Here is a 20,979-nt window from a genome sequence, read left to right as displayed (position 1 = left end):
AAAATGATGAGCAGGAAATGACATCAAACCTTCTTTCACAGCAGAAACACTTTCAGGAGCTTAATTCACACAAAAAACCACAAAATGATCAAATTATTTCTCTGCGTTGTTTTGAACTCTTTTCTGGTCTCAGGTAATAATTTATATTCAAATGAAGTTATATCAGTAGATTAAATTTTTTATATTCATATTCTCTCCACACAGGTTCCTCTCTCAGCGACCAAGTGCACCAGCTTCCTCCCGACATGCACCGACAGCCTGGACAAACCGCCAAAATCCGCTGCTCGCACAGCATCGACAGCTACAACATGATCCTCTGGTACAAGCAGCCGGCTGGCGGACCGCTGCAGCTCCTGGGGTACATGTTAGCAACCTCCTCCAACGTGGAGGTCGGCGTGAAGGTGAAGATCGAGGGCAACGCCAACAAAGGCCAGGATTGTGATTTGACAGTGGAAGAACTGGAGCTGGAAAGCAGCGCCGTTTATTTCTGCGCAGCCAGTCAACACAGTGCTGCATGGAACCGCCGCTCAGCACAAAAACCTCCCGCCACAGTGTGGATCAGCGCTCACGCCGCCGTGCAGCTGTACTGAGAACACTTCCTCCTCTGGTTAGAACCACAGGCTCAGTACCCGCTCTGTATGTTGAATACTTCTTAAGGGCCGAGGGGAAAATACTAGAAAAGTACTGTGTGTGTTCATCCAATCCAAACATCTTTCAGCATAATTTTTGGGATTTCTTTGGCCTCAATCATTCATTTATTCATCCATTTTTTTTAGTAAAATTCTTTACTTTTAATTCAGTGATAATTACTTTCTTTATTATTGATTTTCATAGTCTTAAAAGGGTTAAATTATATTAACGTTTACTTGCATGTGTCAGTGTATAAGTGTATTTATTGTATTCTTTTTTTAAGTTTCAGTCAATTTATTATGAAGTACCCAGTATTACTTCTTCTCCTCCTTCTTCTCATATATTAATATTATTATTATTATAATTATTATTATTATTATTATTATTATTATTAAAAATGACAATAAAAAATTACATAGAAGTGAAACTCCTTAACTCCTTTAAGGAGAGTAAAGTTGATGAATTGCTGTAGAGTTTGGCCCCGTTTACACAATGTTTCAAAATAAAAGCGCATCAGTCATTCATTTTCGTGTCAAAAACAATATGTTTCCATGGAAACGGCCAAAAACGCTCAAACTATGTAGTAATAGCATGTTGGGCCACAAGTTGGCACTGCTGGTGGTTTTTGTAATGAAATCACACGCAGCAGAGAACAACACTCTCTAAACATTAACAATGGAAGGACCGGGGCATTCCAGTGGACAGACCAGGAAGTTGGATTGTTATTCTGATGACTGTCAAAATAAAAGTACCAAGTCCAGGAGAAAATAGACTGGGAGTCATGACACCATGGAGGAAACTTTGTTGTGATTGTCTCTACTGAGCAGAACTACTTCTTACTATGGTCGTGGTGGGCATGCACCGTAACAGCGCTTCAAGGAAAGTTGCATTTCCCGCCGTTGCCATGGAGACAGAGTCAAAGCATTTATTTATATTTTTTTAATTGCGTTTTTAGTGGCTCCATGTAAACGGACACCCAAAACGCAACAAATGTTTTGTGTTTTCACTTGTAAACGGAGCCTAAATGTATGTTAAACAGCTGAAATAATACTGTAGTGAAAAAACCTGGCTCCGCCCACTTCACTACCGAGGAGGTTTAATCAGAAGGCAGGAAGCTTCTTTCACGGCAGAAACACTTTCAGGAGCTTAATTCACACAAAAAACCACAAAATGATCAAATTATTTCTCTGTGTTGTTTTGAACTCTTTTCTCGTCTCAGGTAATAATTTATATATTCAAATGAAGTTATATCAGTAGATTTAATTTTTTATATTCATATTCTCTCCACACAGGTTCCTCTCTCAGCGACCAAGTGCACCAGCTTCCTCCCGACATGCACCGACAGCCTGGACAAACCGCCAAAATCCGCTGCTCGCACAGCAGCGACAGCTACGACGTGATCCTCTGGTACAAGCAGCCGGCTGGCGGACCGCTGCAGCTCCTGGGGTACATGTTTGTAACCTCCTCCAACGTGGAGGTCGGCGTGAAGGTGAAGATCGAGGGCAACGCCAACAAAGGCCAGGATTGTGATTTGACAGTGGAAGAACTGGAGCTGGAAAGCAGCGCCGTTTATTTCTGCGCAGCCAGTCAACACAGTGCTGCATGGAACCGCCGCTCAGCACAAAAACCTCCCGCCACAGTGTGGATCAGCGCTCACGCCGCCGTGCAGCTGTACTGAGAACACTTCCTCCTCTGGTTAGAACCACAGGCTCAGTACCCGCTCTGTATGTTGAATACTTCTTAAGGGCCGAGGAGAAAATACTAGAAAAGTACTGTGTGTGTTCATCCAATCCAAACATCTTTCAGCATAATTTTTGGGATTTCTTTGGCCTCAATCATTCATTTATTCATCCATTTTTTTAGTAAAATTCTTTACTTTTAATTCAATGATAATTACTTTATTATTGATTTTCATAGTCTTAAATGGGTTAAATTATATTAACGTTTACTTGCATGTGTCAGTGTATAAGTGTATTTATTGTATTCTTTTTTTAAGTTTCATTCAATTTATTATGAAGTACCCAGTATTACTTCTTCTCCTCCTTCTTCTCATTTATTATTATTATTATTATTATTATAATTATTATTATTGCAAATGACAATAAAAAATTACATAGAAGTGAAACTCCTTAACTCCTTAAAGGAGAGTAAAGTTGATGAATTGCTGTAGAGTTTGGCCCCGTTTACACAATGTTTCAAAATAAAAGCGCATCAGTCATTCATTTCCGTGTCAAAAACAATGTGTTTCCATGGAAACGGCCAAAAACGCTAAAACTATGTAGTAATAGCATGTTGGGCCACAAGTTGGCACTGCTGGTGGTTTTTGTAATGAAATCACACGCAGCAGAGAACAACACTCTCTAAACATTAACAATGGAAGGACCGGGGCATTCCAGTGGACAGACCAGGAAGTTGGATTGTTATTCCGATGACTGTCAAAATAAAAGTACCAAGTCCAGGAGAAAATAGACTGGGAGTCATGACACCATGGAGGAAACTTTGTTGTGATTGTCTCTACTGAGCAGAACTACTTCTTACTATGGTCGTTGTGGGCATGCACCGTAACAGCGCTTCAAGGAAAGTTGCATTTCCCACCGTTGCCATGGAGACGGAGTCAAAGCATTTATTTATTTTTTTTTAAATTGTGTTTTCAGTGGCTCCATGTAAACGGACACCCAAAACGCAACAAATATTTTATGTTTTCACTTGTAAACGGAGCCTAAATGTATGTTAAACAGCTGAAATAATACTGTAGTGAAAAAACCTGGCTCCGCCCACTTCACTAGCGAGGAGGTTTAATCAGAAGGCAGGAAGCTTCTTTCACAGCAGAAACACTTTCAGGAGCTTAATTCACTCACAAAAAAAACACACAAAATGATCAAATTATTTCTCTGTGTTGTTTTGAACTCTTTTCTCGTCTCAGGTAATAATTTATATTCAAATGAAGTTATATCAGTAGATTTAATTTTTTATATTCATATTCTCTCCACACAGGTTCCTCTCTCAGCGACCAAGTGCACCAGCTTCCTCCCGACATGCACCGACAGCCTGGACAAACCGCCAAAATCCGCTGCTCGCACAACATCGACAGCTACAACCAGATCCTCTGGTACAAGCAGCCGGCTGGCGGACCGCTGCAGCTCCTGGGGTACATGTTAGCAACCTCCTCCAACGTGGAGGTCGGCGTGAAGGTGAAGATCGAGGGCAACGCCAACAAAGGCCAGGATTGTGATTTGACAGTGGAAGAACTGGCGCTGGAAAGCAGCGCCGTTTATTTCTGCGCAGCCAGTCAACACAGTGCTGCATGGAACCGCCGCTCAGCACAAAAACCTCCCGCCACAGTGTGGATCAGCGCTCACGCCGCCGTGCAGCTGTACTGAGAACACTTCCTCCTCTGGTTAGAACCACAGGCTCAGTACCCGCTCTGTATGTTGAATACTTCTTAAGGGCCGAGGAGAAAATACTAGAAAAGTACTGTGTGTGTTCATCCAATCCAAACATCTTTCAGCATAATTTTTGGGATTTCTTTGGCCTCAATCATTCATTTATTCATCCATTTTTTTAGTAAAATTCTTTACTTTTAATTCAATGATAATTACTTTATTATTGATTTTCATAGTCTTAAATGGGTTAAATTATATTAACGTTTACTTGCATGTGTCAGTGTATAAGTGTATTTATTGTATTCTTTTTTTAAGTTTCATTCAATTTATTATGAAGTACCCAGTATTACTTCTTCTCCTCCTTCTTCTCATTTATTATTATTATTATTATTATTATAATTATTATTATTGCAAATGACAATAAAAAATTACATAGAAGTGAAACTCCTTAACTCCTTTAAGGAGAGTAAAGTTGATGAATTGCTGTAGAGTTTGGCCCCGTTTACACAATGTTTCAAAATAAAAGCGCATCAGTCATTCATTTCCGTGTCAAAAACAATGTGTTTCCATGGAAACGGCCAAAAACGCTAAAACTATGTAGTAATAGCATGTTGGGCCACAAGTTGGCACTGCTGGTGGTTTTTGTAATGAAATCACACGCAGCAGAGAACAACACTCTCTAAACATTAACAATGGAAGGACCGGGGCATTCCAGTGGACAGACCAGGAAGTTGGATTGTTATTCCGACGACTGTCAAAATAAAAGTACCAAGTCCAGGAGAAAATAGACTGGGAGTCATGACACCATGGAGGAAACTTTGTTGTGATTGTCTCTACTGAGCAGAACTACTTCTTACTATGGTCGTGGTGGGCATGCACCGTAACAGCGCTTCAAGGAAAGTTGCATTTCCCGCCGTTGCCATGGAGACAGAGTCAAAGCATTTATTTATATTTTTTTAATTGCGTTTTTAGTGGCTCCATGTAAACGGACACCCAAAACGCAACAAATGTTTTGTGTTTTCACTTGTAAACGGAGCCTAAATGTATGTTAAACAGCTGAAATAATACTGTAGTGAAAAAACCTGGCTCCGCCCACTTCACTAGCGAGGAGGTTTAATCAGAAGGCAGGAAGCTTCTTTCACGGCAGAAACACTTTCAGGAGCTTAATTCACACAAAAAACCACAAAATGATCAAATTATTTCTCTGCGTTGTTTTGAACTCTTTTCTCGTCTCAGGTAATAATTTATATATTCAAATGAAGTTATATCAGTAGATTTAATTTTTTATATTCATATTCTCTCCACACAGGTTCCTCTCTCAGCGACCAAGTGCACCAGCTTCCTCCCGACATGCACCGACAGCCTGGACAAACCGCCAAAATCCGCTGCTCGCACAACATCGACAGCTACGACCGGATCCTCTGGTACAAGCAGCCGGCTGGCGGACCGCTGCAGCTCCTGGGGTACATGTTTGCAACCTCCTCCAACGTGGAGGTCGGCGTGAAGGTGAAGATCGAGGGCAACGCCAACAAAGGACAGGATTGTGATTTGACAGTGGAAGAACTGGCGCTGGAAAGCAGCGCCGTTTATTTCTGCGCAGCCAGTCAACACAGTGCTGCATGGAACCGCCGCTCAGCACAAAAACCTCCCGCCACAGTGTGGATCAGCGCTCACGCCGCCGTGCAGCTGTACTGAGAACACTTCCTCCTCTGGTTAGAACCACAGGCTCAGTACCCGCTCTGTATGTTGAATACTTCTTAAGGGCCGAGGAGAAAATACTAGAAAAGTAGGAAGCATTTTAGCATAGCAACTCGAGCCCATTAGGCAATATAGGCAAACACTGAGGATGCTGTGACCTCCAGGGGGCGCCACACAGTCTGGGAAAATGTCCCCTTCAATAAAATCATCTTAAAACAATTTATCACTAATAACTCTTGAAATAGAAAATTGATATAACTGTAAATCAATGCTCCCTTCCCACAATTTAGCATTAATAACATATTAAACTGCAGTTTACTGCTTCTTTGTGTCTGTTAATCAACATTTCATTGTTAAAACAATCCAGTTATATCCTGCCTCTGTTGTCTTCTTACATTATCAGTCGTGTCTTCGCTCTCGGTCAGAGTCACAGGAGTCTCACATTTGTAATCTATAATCTGTATATTTGTGGTCTTATCTCAGGTTGAATTTAGTATTTTTAAATTTTCTATTGAATCTTTGTTTACCTAATAAAGTATCTACGGCTTCGTAGTGATAGTTTGCAACCAGATGTAGTTGCAGTGTGTGAGTGTGTGTGTGTGTGTGTGTGTGTGTGTGTGTGTGTGTGTGTGTGTGTGTGTGTGTGTGTGTGTGTGTGTGTGTGTGTGTGTGTGTGTGTGTGTGTGTGTGTGTGTGTGTGTGTGTGTGTGTGTGTGTGTGTGTGTGTGTGTGTGTGAACGACCTTTAGGTTAAATGGGTGGTCCACACTGGCGCCTGCCTCCTCTCATTAAATGAAGAGCTGAGTCTGTCTGACTGCATCTGATCTGATGGCACCACATCACCATGATCCCACACAAACCGCCTCCTTACGTACTGCTGCTGCTGTTTCTTCGAGGTACAACAACATTTTCTTAACAATACATGGGATTATATCCGTTTTCTACCAGGTTTTCAACTTGGATTTTTCTCTGCCAGCTCACTGCAGGGATGTGATCCAAAGCCCCGAGATCAGCTGGAGTTATTCCTCCACACATGCAGTGCTGCACTGCAGACACACCTGAGATCACAGCCACAACCAGATGTACTGGTTCAAACAGCAGCCGGGCCACGGCATCACCCTCATCGTCTTCACGGCTTTCGGAGTCAAGCCCGACTTCGGGAGTTTGATCGCGCGGGTGAAATATTCGGCCACTAAGAGCAGCATGGAGAGCGGGAGACTCACCGTGAAGCTCCTGCAGCCCGAGGACAGCGGCGTGTATTTCTGTGCCGTCAGCAGCACAGTGGTGTGAGAGGCGCAGCTATCAGTACAATAAGGCTGTTTCTTTTGTTGTTGTTGTTGTTTTTATACTTCGCTTTAACCAGTAGGTGGCAGTGAAACGTCAGAAATCCTCCTCAAGTGAACATCAACTTCAGCAGAATCAACCCCTCATAAGAAGTCATTCAAAAACCTGGAAACTACAAATAGCATGAGACTTTTTAAAGACTTTTCTACCCTTAACCCTGATCCAGCCAACATTTATCTTTCATGCAATGTGTAGAAAGTAAAGTAAAATCACAAATATTTAATTTCTACTAAAATGTCTCTTAATAAAATATATAAGATGCTGTCCTGTTGTCACATATGTCTGAGTCAGTATCAATCATAGTATCCTGGTGTGTGGTAAAATAAGCCTATAATAACCTTTAAATTTAAATTTTGAATGTTTTTTTCCTTAGTTATAAAATACATGATTATGGAAATTCTGTTCGATCTCAACATAAAGCCAATTTTCTTTTTATGTAAAAAACAGTGAAATGTCCAAAAATCCTCTCCTATAGCTGTTAAATTATGTGTTTTTACAAACTCACCCTGCCAGCATGGCTTTAAGGTTAACCTTAGTTTGTTATCTTTCACGGTAGCATCACTACTATCTCAGGTCTCAGTCTTGTGCTGTGTCCACGACTATTAACATAATTGTTAAGACAAAATAATAAAACCTATGTTTTCTTTGAAATTGTGACAGTTTCCTGGCGGTTTGTCCAGACTGGAGCCTCTTGCTTTGTTTTTGCCCACGAGCCTCACGTAACTAATACTTTGCACTGAAAGTACTCACAACTGTCAGTTTTCCTAGTTTAAATTGCATTTTAATCAAGTACATTTTGGGCGTCTTGTATTTTTCCTGAGACGATTTTCCAATTCCTGAGAAGCGTGAACATTTTCATACTTTTCAGTTTGGGAGGAAATAAGGACCTATATTGTTCACTTGCTTGATGAACTGCTGAGGAGGAGGAAGGTGACGGAGGAGGGTGTGATGAAGAGTCAATCTGCCTTCTGCGTGCAGGAAGTCAACATGTGGACCTGGTTTGTTCTCTCCTGGCTGACTGGTAATCCACTTAAAAAAAACGTTAAATCCCCTTTAACGGCTCTTTTCTATCCCGTTAACTCGTCTTCTTTGGTTCCAGGTGTTTGCCTCGGAGTTGAAATCACCCAAACTCCTCCGGACGTCCTCCGGAATCCTGGAGACGACGTCCAGCTGGTCTGCAGCCATGGAAAAACAGACTACACCTACATGCAGTGGTACCAGAGATCCCCGGGGGCTCCAGCCCTGAAGCGCATCGGACACGTGAATTACGGCGCCAAAGAGTACGAGGAGTCGTTTCAGACACATTTCAATTTCAGCGGCGACCTGAGCGGCGAAACGGCAAAGAATATCTCCCTGTTTGTGGTGGACCTGAAGGCCGAACACACTGCAGTGTATTACTGTGCCGCCAGCTACGCACGGCGACGAGAGACGCCCGATTCTTCGTGCAAAAACTCTGAACACGCCCTCCTCGCTCCCGCAGTCACTTCACTTCCCCTTCTCAAACCTCAGCAAACTGCAGAGCTCTCCGCCAGGAAAGTCGACATGATTCCACTGATGGTTTTCTGCTGCCTGTCAGGTAACACACACACACACACACACACACACACACACACACACACACACACACACACACACACACACACACACACACACACACACACACACACACACACACACACACACACACACACACACACACACACACACACACACACACACACACACACACACACACACACACACACACACACACACACACTTCCCTGAAACAATCACCAAACCTGAGTTTTTCCTTTCTCCGTCCAGGTGTGTGTTTGAGTGTGAAAGTCGACCAGTCTCCCCCTGATTTGATCGTGCGACCCGACGCCGAGGTGCCGATGTTCTGCAGCCACGAGAAACAGGACTACAGGGTGATGCTCTGGTACCAGCGCTCACCCGGAGACTCGGCCATGAAGCTCATCGGATATTTATACTACGCAGACCCCGTCCTGGAGGAGGGGTACAAAGATAACTTCACCATTGCCGGAGATTTGACGGGAGACGGAAAAAAGAAGGGCTCTCTGGGTGTTCAGGTGAAAGGAGTGGAAGACAATGCAGTTTATTACTGTGCAGCGAGAGAAGCACACCGACAGAGAATCCCACGTGAACTTTACAAAAACCCCTCATGTCGTCGTATCGTCGGTGGTTTTGATCAGAGGAGAAATCAAGCACCTGGTTGTGGTTGTCTTGTTGTTTTTGCATCTTCAGAGAAAGGTTAAATTAGAGGCTTAATAATTAAGAATAAAGAATCCTGTTAAAAAAAAATGACTTATTGACACAATATTAGATTTATGTCTAACCAGTCTAACCAACATACATCCAGTCGTTATCCCAGATAGGGTAAAAGAGAACTGGAAACACTCCCAGCACGCGATGGTGAGAGAGAGGAAACACACAAAGAAACACACACAAGTTCACACCGACGGGTCGTTTAGGCCCCGTTTACACCACGACGGTTTCAGGCGAAAACGCTGAACTTTGGTTGCGTTTGGATGAAACGTTCCGATTCCGTCGTCGTGTAAACGAAGGGAAAACACAACTTTCTTAATTATCATTCATCACACGGATCATGAAGTAAAACCTTTAGAAATGACGTTTCGTGTGATGAATAATACATCATTCCACATGGTGTTCAAAGAGTGCCTTTTCCAAAGAAAGGCAATTTATAATCTAAGAGGTTTGTTAATGTTTGAAACCTGTAAAGTCAGAAAAAATGTTCCATATAGTCGCGTGTCAGTGTTGGGAGCGAGGTTGTGGAATGGACTTAAGGATGAAGTGAAAAGGTGGAATTCTCTGTTTTCAAAAAGAGTTTAAGATGTAAAATAATCTTTAATTAATTAAGTTTATGTTGTGAATTGTCAATTTGATGTTTACTTATTATCCAAAAAGTGATTTCTAACTCAAACTGTCATTTAGTTTTGTATTTGATTACCAGTCTTTGTTTGTGGTCCTTTGATGGGAGACGATCGCTTCATTTTTATGTAATAATGTTCCCGTTTGCTGATTTGTATGAATGCAACTAAAATAAAAACTAACTGACTAACTTAATGCTAACATAATGCGTCCAAGAATTTTATTCCAAAATGCGGCGTTATTACATATTAGTAGATAATTTATCACATTATTACATTTTTGAACCGTTATTACACGATGCGGCGCTCCAGGCCAACTCTGGATGAAAATAGACCGAATGTGGCTCCTGAACTAAAATGAGTTTGACCCTATTAATAATTCAGATTTAGAAGAAATGAGGAAATTGATCAGAAGAGGCGTCCTGCAGGTGAAGCGACGTCACTTCCTCCTCTCAGATCTCGACATAACGACATCGCCTCCTGCCTCTGCAGACAAAATGACTCCACACATCAGCAGCTTCACCGTCTTCCTCTTCTGCGCTGCAGGTAAACTTTCCTCAAAGACAGAACCACGGTCTGCAGTAATCTGATTACTGGAAGGTGCTTGCTCCCCTCTGCTCCAGGTGTTTGTCGGTGTGTCCTGATCACCCAGTGGCCTCCACACATCCTCTCTCCTCACAACGGCTTGGCGGAGATGACCTGCTACCAGAACCAGAGCGAGCATCAGTACGTGTACTGGTACAAGCAGCCGGGGGGGGGGGGCTTCCAGCTGGTGGCGTTGGTGGTGGCGGGCATGGCCGACTACCCTCAATCCTCCATGGGTCGATACCGAGCAGCGAAGGTTAACGAGAGGCAGACGTCTCTGACGATTTCCAGCACGGAGGAGGGAGACGAGGCCGTTTATCTGTGCGCTGCCAGTCTGCACGGTGCGGCGGCAGACGTCAGGACTGTGACAAAAACAGCGAGCCAGAGAGGCTGGCGGCGTTTCCTGACACCTGACTCACACTGGCAAAGAACCACAAGAAGAACAGCCACACTGAGGGCAGACACCAACAGACAATTCCATTCACGTGCAATTATTTATCTTTTTTCTTTCTTTTTTTTTTTTTAAATGGGTCCGATGCTGAGTGAGGAAATCAAATTAAGTTTGAATTTGCCGGCGGAGGAAAAGTCTCAACAACGGCAGCGCCTCGGCTCAAATGATTCAAATCACCTTTAAACATTAAAGACAGAAAAGTGTTGAGACGTTCTCCTATTTTATGCATCTGAGACCAACTTCCAGCTTCTCCGTGTGCACACAACATGACGTTTGCACTTTCTTCATACAAAACTTTAGCAGCTCGGCCTCAAAGTGTTTCACATAAAGTCCAATCACTTTTATCATTAAATAACTAGAAACTCAGATAGGAGATGAATCGTGACCTTTCGTTAGGCGTGTGGTGGGCCACCGCTTAAAAATAGAATTAAAAGTTGCTTTACAAAAGGTTCTGTATCATTGAGGCTGAGAATGTATTATTTGTTTGGTATTTGTGTACTTTTATACTTTGTAAACAGTTGAGTTTTTACTTTTAACTTATGTAAAAAAAAAAAAAAGGAAAGTACTGATTTGCAAATGATATTTTCTGTTTATTGTTACTGTTTGATCTTTAATCTTATCTTTTTCCCGGGGGGGGGGGGGGGGGGGGGGGGGTTTAAGGGTATAACTTTTTTTTTTTTTTTAAATGTATTAAAACTAGGCGAGTCGATATTCAATTCACTAATGTCACAAAACTCCCAAGTTTAAGCTTTTACATTGAAATACGTACATGAATAACAAATAATATCTAAACGTGTCTGCAGTAAACATAAAAGTAAGTAGCAGGAGTAAAAATGGCGGCGCGTGAGGATAAAGAGAAAGAAGAAGCAGTTAAAGACAGAATATGACCGTGTTGAAGCAAAGAGCAGAATTACTGCTGAATGGATCTTTTGTGGTGAAAAAACTGAAGTTTCAAACTTCAATCCAACAAACAACAATTTAAAAAAGTGCAAAATGTTTGTCCCTCATGAGAAAGTTTCTGATTCAGTGTTTTATGTGATGATTGTCCAAAAGTGACTGCATGAACCAACAGGTGGCGCCACAGCACGTGGCATGGGGCCTTCGCCATGAGGGCGTGAGGATGACTCCACCATCACACCCTCACCCTCCTCCTCCTCCTCCTCCTCCTCCTCTGACATGCGGCACGTTTTCCTCACCAGCGTTCAATGATGTCTGTGCAAACAATCGTCTTCCTCTCCGTCTGGGTCACGAGTAAGAACTTTAAATCTGATCCTGAACTTCCCCACCGGTCGAGATCTTAAGTTATTAAACGCTCCGATTTCTCCTCCGCAGGCCAGGTGAGCGCGGTCACGTTCTACCAGTCTCCTCCACTCATAGAGAAAGAGGACGGTGAAGTCCACATTAGCTGTCGGCATGACGACAGCAGCCTGGTTGTAATGCTGTGGTACCAGCAGAGGAGCGACGGCGCCGCCATGACTCTCATCGGCTACGGGTTCGAAACCAGCCAGAGCTACCAGGGCGAGTTCGAAAAACACTTCAAGCTGACGAGGAAGAGCGCGGTGGAAGGAGCTCTGGTCGTTGAGAAAGCGGCGCCGTCGCACTCGGCTGTCTACTTCTGCGCTGCCAGAAACACAGTGCTGTGGTCTGACGACGCCCCGTCACTAAAACCGTTTCCCCTCAATCACACCTTCTGCTGTTTGCAGGTTCTGGCTGCAGCCTGCAGGATGTCTCCAGCTCTGATCGGACTCCTCCTCGTCCTGCTCCCGTCATGTAAACTCACATATTTACTGCTTTATTTATATTATTATTACTCGTGTATAAACTGCTTCCTTGGTGGTTGTTTTTTTTGTTAACACCGTTTCACCCGCAGACGAAGCCCGCAGCGTGACGTTCGATCCCTCGCACCCCAAAATAGTCCAAACGAATGACAGAGTGGACTTTAAATGCAAACACGACGACAGTGATTTGTACGTGATGCTCTGGTACCAGCAAACCCAGGGCGCTGGTTTGAATTTAATCGGACTCAGCTACCAGGGCAACGAGCCGGACTACGAGGACCGGTACAAGACTGGCTTTGAAATCACCAGACAAGACGTGGAAAGCGGCGGGCTGATCATCGCCAAAGCGAACGAAACGGACTCGGCTGTGTATTTCTGCGCTGCCAGTAACACAGTGATGTGGTCTGACGAGGAACCCTGACTAAAAACTGGTTCCAGCATCCACACACACACACACACACACACACACACACACACACACACACACACACACACACACACACACACACACACACACACACACACTGTTCATGAGAAGATAATTATCAGAGAGATATTAGTTTTGAGAATTACAAGTATTATTATTATAATTACAGAGAAGGAAAGTGATGAAGAGGTTAACAAACTGGTTTGCTTGTTCTTCCTGTGGGTTTCCTCGAGGTTTCAAACTTGATAAATGTTCTTCTGTTACCACAAAACTTCACATACGAGTCGTCTGCTAATCGACTGTCGTTGCTCTGGAACTGCGGAACTGAAACACTGTCCGACTGTATGTGCAACACACAGGGAATATCGGTTCCTATAGGTGTGCTTATGGATTAAACAACGTTCCCTAAAAATCACATTAATAGTGAGAAAATAATAGTACATATTATCATTCTTATTATTAAAGAAATAATCAAACATAATGATAATTATAATAATATTATTATTAATAATATTATTATTAATAATAATATTATTGATAATAATAATAATAATAATAATAATAATAATAATAATAATAATAATAATAATAATAATAATAATAATAATAATAATAATTACATGGCAACGTTTTAAAAAAGATGTCCGTTTACATGGACGCGGCAGAAAGGCTGAAAATGAAGTCGTTTTCATGTTGAGCCACTAGTTGGCACTGTTGGTTGTTTTTGTAATGAAAGCACACACACATACACGCGTACAGCAGAGAACAATGAGCTCTGAACATTAACACACAACACAGACATTCTCGTGGACAGACCACCAAGTTGGATTGTTATTATGGTGACTGTCAAAATAAAAGTCCCAGGAGAATATGGACTGGGAGTCATGACACGATGGAGGAAACATTGTTCTGATTGTCTCTACTGAGCATGTGCAGAACAACTATTTAATAAGACCTTGGTGTGAATGTACAGTGGCAGCAACCCCCTCCCCCCTCCACCCCCACCCACCCCCCATATCCCCCCCCCCCCCCCCCCCCCCCCATGTCCCCAAAAGTTTTCAATTTTCACTTTGAAAAAAAAAGGAGGTTGTTTGGGGTTTTACGAGATGCAAACAATTGATTTTTCTCTTCTTCTTTTCTTTTCTACCTTTATCCTAATAAAGTTATTTTTTATGTATTCTTTTTATGCTGTTTTTGTTTTAATCCCTTTGTTTCAACATATTTCATAACTTTAATCCCTTGCGATTCTTAATCGCTTTGTTTCAATGGATTTCCTTTATGTTTTGTAAAACACTGTGAATTACCTTGTGTCTGTCTGATGCGACAGAAACAAATTTGTCTTGAAAATGTTGTGTGAACGGGCCAATGAATATGTTAATGGTTAAAGCCATTTGGTATCCCATGAAGAGTGAAGAGAATTGGATTACATCTCCAACATTGTGAAGCGAGATTCTTGCGGCTCTGACCGTCTACAGACTCTCTTCTGTCCTCACATCCTGACGTGATCATGTGACTTCATGTTCTTCCAAGAAGAGGGAGGTTGTCGTCGCTCATCGGCTCACGGCTCGTATGAGGAACATGCCGCTCAAACTGCTGTACTTCTCCCTTCTTCTCCACTCAGGTGAGGGTCTTATTCACGTCTCCAGATGCTTCCACTCCGTGAGCCGATTCCAGGCGGTGAAACCTTTCTGTGTGCTGCAGGTGTGAGCGTGACGGTTCTTCAGTCTGGAGGTCAAACCCCTGAGGCGGGAGGCGACCTGAAGCTGGACTGCTGGCTGGGCTCCGGGTCCAGCCTGAGCAGCTACACCATGCTCTGGTACCGACAAACCCGCCACGGAGCGCCGATGGAGTTCCTCACGAAGGAGTACAATGAAAGGCCGGGTCGCTTTGAGTCGCTCTTCAACACGGACAAAACCTACTTCTCTATTCGAATCGCCGAGTTGCTTGTCAACGACAGCGGCACGTATTACTGCGCTGCCAGGCACGCTGACTCACACAGACCAGGAAGTCGTACAAATAAACCCACAGGCGATACACAGGAGGGAACTCCTGTTTTTCTTTCCCCTAAGCCAATATCAAGTGGAGGCACAATAGTCCAATCTAGAAAAATCAATCTATATTGTGACTATAACTATAGAAGTAAGAGGTAACACGTCACAAATACCATGATACCTATACTTGTAGTAGTGGTAGTGAAATGTTTATTTCGTATATCAAGGTACGAATTAAAGGAAAAAAGAAAAACAACAACAAAGTTTTCCTCTGAAATAAATAAATAAATGAATAACAGTAATAATATAAAAATAAATCAAGAGAAACTTGTTGTTGGGTTTCTCTCTGTTAAAAGCGCCAAAGAAGGACTGTTGTTTGTGGAGTGATATAAATAAAGATGAACTGAAAATCTCATCACTCTTTCACACGTTTTCAAGTGAAAATGGAAAACTTTCGTTGTGATGTGTGAGTGCGTTCACGCGACAATGGCACTCGGAGCCACAGAAAACACGACTTTTAGAAAACACCCTCGACTCCCGTCTCCATGAAAACCGAGGAAAATGCAACTTTCTGAAAATGTTCCATGCAGACGTTGGAAACGCCGCCGCTGCACATGAACACCACAGCCGTGATGAGTAGTTCTTCTGCACATGCTCAGTAGATAGAAGAATGTTTCCTCCGTGGTGTCATGACTCCCAGTCCATATTCTCCTGGGACTTGGTACTTTTATTTTGACAGTCACCGTAATAATAATTTAACTTTGCCCTCTGTCCGTTTTGTTAATGTTTATAGCGTATTGTTCTCTGCTACGTGTGTGTGGCTTCATTACAAGAACAAACTGCGCCAACTTGTGGCCCAACAAGTCATATATATATATATATATATATTTACATATATGTATGTATATAGAAAACATATATAATGAACCCTGCATGTTTATTAGTTTATTAAAAGTCTCACCACAAAGCTGATGTGCAGATAAGTGAGCAGGTGCTGCTTCACTATCAATATGTGTCACTGAACTGTGGGTTTATGTCATTCCAACTACAAATAAGTTAAAAAAAACAACAACAACACATGAACTATTCGAAACAAAGGAGTAAAACAAACCGACAAATAATTCAACAAATCAAAAAAACTAACAAAATAAACTGCCAAACGATGACAAGTCAATAAATGAACCAACCAGCCAACAAATGAATAAACTGATAATCTAACCAATCAGCTGATGAACAAACAAACCAACCAACAATCTGGCAAAAGAAGAAAAAAAAACAGTAAACAAACTAACAAACTGAATGAACTAATAATCCAACAAACAAATAAACATACTAACCAACCGACCAACAAATGAACAGAACAAACTAAACAACAAGCAATTAAACAAAGAAACAAGTTACTAACCAATTAAACAACAAACAAATCATCAACTGAACAAACCAACCAACAAACTAACAAACCGAAAAAAGGAACAAACAACTAAACCATTCAACAAATAAACAAACCAAAATAGGAAGCAACCGACTAACCAATAAACCAACTGATGAACAAACAAATAACAACAAAAAACAACTTACAACTGAAAAAAACAACCGAACAATGAATAAACAAACAAACATTGAGGTAATAAACAACAAACGAAAATAGGAACCAACCAATGATAATAAACTGAGCTAAAAAATAAAGAATTATTATTCCTTTAATCAGAACTAAGGATGGGAATCAAAAACCGATTCTGACTCAGAACCGGTTCCAATGGATCAATTCCATCAGAATCGTACACCTTATATGTGTTCGATTCTTCTTGACGATTCACTTCCCAGCACGACGTCAAGTCGCGTTGCGGTACGTTGCATGACGTCACACAGTGCGACGCAGAGCTCCTCCAACCAGGAGAAAACATGGAGGAAGAAGGTCTAAAGTGGGAGACGATAAACGACTAAATAATACGATACGTTAATAAATGTTCACTCACCAGGTCCTGAATCCACAGAGTCCACAGCCTCTCGCCTCACAGCCACAAGGTCCAGTAAAAAAAAAAAAAAAAAAAAAAAAAAAAAAAAGGTCTCGGTGCAAATCCCGGCAGGAGTCTTTCAGTGTGGCGTTTTCATGTTCTCTCTGTGTTCTCTCCATGTTCTCTCCTACTAATGAGGGACTTTTAATAAATGAACTCTGCCGTCAATCTGTCCCGTGTAGTGAACGTCTGCTCCAACGAGCCGCCAGCGTAGACATATGCTAGTAGATCTTCACTTGTGTGAGCCCCTCGTTGTCACAACGCTCTACTAGAGTATGTCTACTGTGTAGACATACACAATCTACACGAGGTCTACTACTGTACGTCTATGTATTAGATCATTCTGTGTTGAAAATCGCCTCACAAAAAGCATCAACACAATATGAAAACAGCATTCCCTGCAGACGGAGAGAACTCGTTCCTCCTGCTACGTCACTTCCTCATTCCTCTCCAGTCTCCGACCTCCCAGAGAGGGTTAACTTGTCAACAGCGCAAAATTTGAAAAAGTGTAAATTCCAGGGGGCATCCAATGAAGGCAAATACACATTTGACTGTTCTTTTTTAAAGGAAAAATTATAATTCAAGTTTCATCTTAGGAAAAAATCTTCTGCAGAATACTGTAAAACTACTTTTTTTCCCCCTCAAAACAATACTCAAGAATTGTTAGAAGAATTGATAAAAAAAAAAAAAAATCTTAGCAATTCCCACCCCTAGTAATCTACCTGTTAATTCTCCTTTTTAAAAATATTCCTAATACTAATATAATTTTTTTTAAAAAACGTCTATGGGCTCACACATCTATTGAAGATCTACTAGCATATGTCTATTTTTTTTTTTTTTAACTTGGACCTTGTGGCTGTGAGGCGAGAGGCTGTGGACTCTGTGGATTCAGGATGTGGTGAGTGAACATTTATTAACGTATCGTATTATTTAGTCGTTTATCGTCTCCCACTTTAGACCTTCTTCCTCCATGTTTTCTCCTGGTTGGAGGAGCTCTGCGTCGCAGAGTGTGACGTCATGCAACGTACCGCAACGCGACTTGACGTCGTGCTGGGAAATGAATCGTTAAGAAGAATCGAACACATATAAGGTGTACGATTCTGATTGATCAGAATCGGTTTTCGATTCCCATCCCTAGTCGTCGGAGACGCAGCTGTTTATTACTGCGCATCGGGCCAAGCACAATGTGTCACTGAGCGTCAGCAGCTAAACAACAACTGGAGGAGAAAACAGTGGAAATGAGATGAGGATGGAAAAGGTCAATATGTTTTACTGATATGGGCAGCATACAGCCATGTTGTCTTAAAATAAGTTAAATACTATAAGCAAATCTAGAAAGCATAGCAGGTTTTTAAATAAAAGATGTGTTTCCATCGTCCAGATAAATAAGTCAGCAGGTGTTTCCATTGTTATTTTCTCATATCCATTTCAACGGTGTCTCACCTGTGTCAACCTTTCTTATATTGTTTAATTCTGTGTGAGGATAAAAGCATGTGAGGTTATCACACACTGCCCTCTACAGGGTTCATGTGGGACTACAACCAGGGTGTCTTCAGACTCACACAAGGTAGAATGTTCTGGCTGAACAGTGAACATCCAAATGGTTTATTTTCTAATCATTATAAGAAATTATTAAAACGCAGAAGAGTTCTGCTTTCTAGTTATATGCTTTAAATTGTAATATCAGTGATTCTTTTTAGTCTGCAGGTTCAGACTTTATGTAATTTCGTCCTGAAGTCTGTTGAAATAATCTCACCTGTAATGACGCCTCCTGTTCAGTGTGTCGTTTGGTCGTCCAGCTTTATCTGACGGTGAAAACATGAAAGTGGAAACGCAAAACTGTCGGTGCCACTGAAAATTCTACTTTTTGAGAACAGCTCCCAAAGTGGAACTTTTCTGAAACGCTGGACAACAATGTGGACTGTAGGTGTCGTGACTAGTTCTTCTGCACATGCTCAGTAGAGACAATCAGAACAATGTTTCTTCCATCGTGTCATGACTCCCAGTCCATATTCTCCTGGGACTTTTATTTTGACAGTCACCATAATAACAATCCAACTTGGTGGTCTGTCCACGAGAATGTCCGTGTTCTCCCATGTTTATAGTGTCTTGTTCTCTGCTGTGTGTGTGTGTGTGTGTGTGTGTGTGTGTGTGTGTGTGTGTGTGTGTGTGTGTGTGTGTGTGTGTGTGTGTGTGTGTGTGTGTGTGTGTGTGTTTGTGTGTGTGTGTGTGTGTGTGTGTGTGTGTGTGTGTGTGTGTGGCTTCATTACAAAAACAAACAAGACCAACGACCTCCAGAGATAAAGCAAGACACAAAACCTCTAATCCCTACAAATAACACACATCCCATGTCACAAGCCATTATTTTTAAAAGCGCAATGTTTAATAAGTACAGCTGTAAGATTTGATTTGTCTTTTCCAACCTGATGAAACACCGAACATCAGGAGACACGATCGGCAGCGTCATCGGTCACATCAGTCTGATTGGATGAAACGCTGTGACCAGCAGAGGCGTCGCTTCCTGCGAGCGGCGACAAACAAACACAAACACTTTTCTTTTCTTAGCAGTCACAGAAATAGCGGCGGCGGCGGCGGCGGCGGGGTTCAGGCCTCCGTCAGCTGCACAGCCGCTCTCAGATGGAGGCTGAGATACGGAGGCAGGAGGGCGGAGGGAAGCAAACACTCTGGAGTTTTTGTGTGATGCTTTTTCACCGTGGGGACAGGGGGCCACGGTGATACAACCCCATAGAGCCGCCGTACAAAAACCTGCTGCCAGTGAAGCCCAGTGTGCAGACGGCTGCAGGCGCAACGGGACGCTGGGCAGCAGCACAAATCCCCAGACTGACGCCGAGCAGGACCCGGGGACACTTTGGAAGCAAAAACACACTGAAATCTACTTTAAAATATGTGTTTTTTTTTACTTTTTTCATTCATTTTCAAAGCTTTGGGATGATTTCTTTATTTCCCCTTAAAATATAATTCCTAATGTGACTTTGTAAAACTCAGCCTGCACGTTTGAAGCGTCTTCATCCCCGTGGATTATTTCAAAATCTTCAAACGGAAAGATCACGGAAACTTTTCGGACTTTTTGGTCGGGGTCTAATTCGATGTGCCACTGGAAGTGAAGCTTACTTTGGAAAAGGAACAAAACTCACAGTCGTGGGTAAGTTGATCCTCTCACGACTTCACAAGACTTCATTAAAGTTAAAATGGTGGAAAAGGTTGTTTTTGTTATCAAAGAGCTGAAATATTGAAGTGAGTGTGAACACTGTGACCTACACTGAACCGGCATACTTTGGGCAAGGAACCAGACTGACAGTTTTAGGTAAATATCTCAATTCAATATCTATTTTTTTTTATGGATCTAACAGTGTCACTCGGAGCATTAAAGCTTCAGTGAAGTCTTTCTTCAAAAAAAATACAAGAAAACAGTTGTGCGCTCCATAGTGTCGCTCAGTGTGAAACTCGCCTTTAAAACACACAAAACGGACTTTTTAAAGTCATTTCTGGGGTTTCTTAAAGAATGTAAGCTTCATTATAGACGTGAAAACGTGAAAAAAAAAAAAGTCTACTTATGGCGTCTTCAAAGATAATCCAGATTTTAAAAAAGGAGGTTTCATGATGGGTATTCCTGCACTGTGACAACAACGAAGCTTATTTTGGAAAAGGAACGAAACTGACCGTTTTGGGTAAATATCTCAAAAAAACCTCACATCACTGCACTTAACTGGACTTAAAATAATGGAATAGTTAAGCGTTGATGTAAAAAAACTGAAGCTAAAATATT

At 42.0% G+C, this 20,979-nt stretch overlaps 1 protein-coding gene and 1 gene segment (V, D, J or C); both read left to right on the top strand.

Annotated features, from left to right (window-relative positions):
- Positions 1-20,979, top strand: part of LOC308120236 (M1-specific T cell receptor beta chain-like) — a 44,606-nt gene that overhangs the window by 17,261 nt on the left and 6,366 nt on the right. The window contains exons 1-3 of one of the 6 annotated variants that reach the window (XM_080480714.1): positions 12,182-12,232; positions 12,314-12,751; positions 12,852-13,153. The exons of 4 other annotated variants lie outside the window; for them this stretch is intronic. In XM_080480714.1, coding sequence (XP_080336840.1) covers positions 12,187-12,232; positions 12,314-12,751; positions 12,852-13,153 — 786 coding nt within the window. In that variant the 5' untranslated portion in view covers positions 12,182-12,186. Of the gene's footprint in view, positions 1-7,969; positions 8,631-8,860; positions 9,175-12,181; positions 12,233-12,313; positions 12,752-12,851; positions 13,154-20,979 lie in introns of those variants that run through there. One more of the 6 variants, XM_080480713.1, reaches the window with a different exon arrangement.
- Positions 25-600, top strand: LOC308120239 (Ig kappa chain V region BS-5-like). The segment is given in 2 exons: positions 25-133; positions 205-600.

Source organism: Lipophrys pholis (genome assembly GCF_963383615.2).
Source record: "Lipophrys pholis genome assembly, chromosome: 14".
Classification (NCBI taxonomy): Eukaryota; Metazoa; Chordata; class Actinopteri; order Blenniiformes; family Blenniidae; genus Lipophrys; species Lipophrys pholis.
The sequence above is the reverse complement of the archived record's forward strand: the minus strand, read 5'-3'. Positions and strand labels throughout refer to the sequence as shown.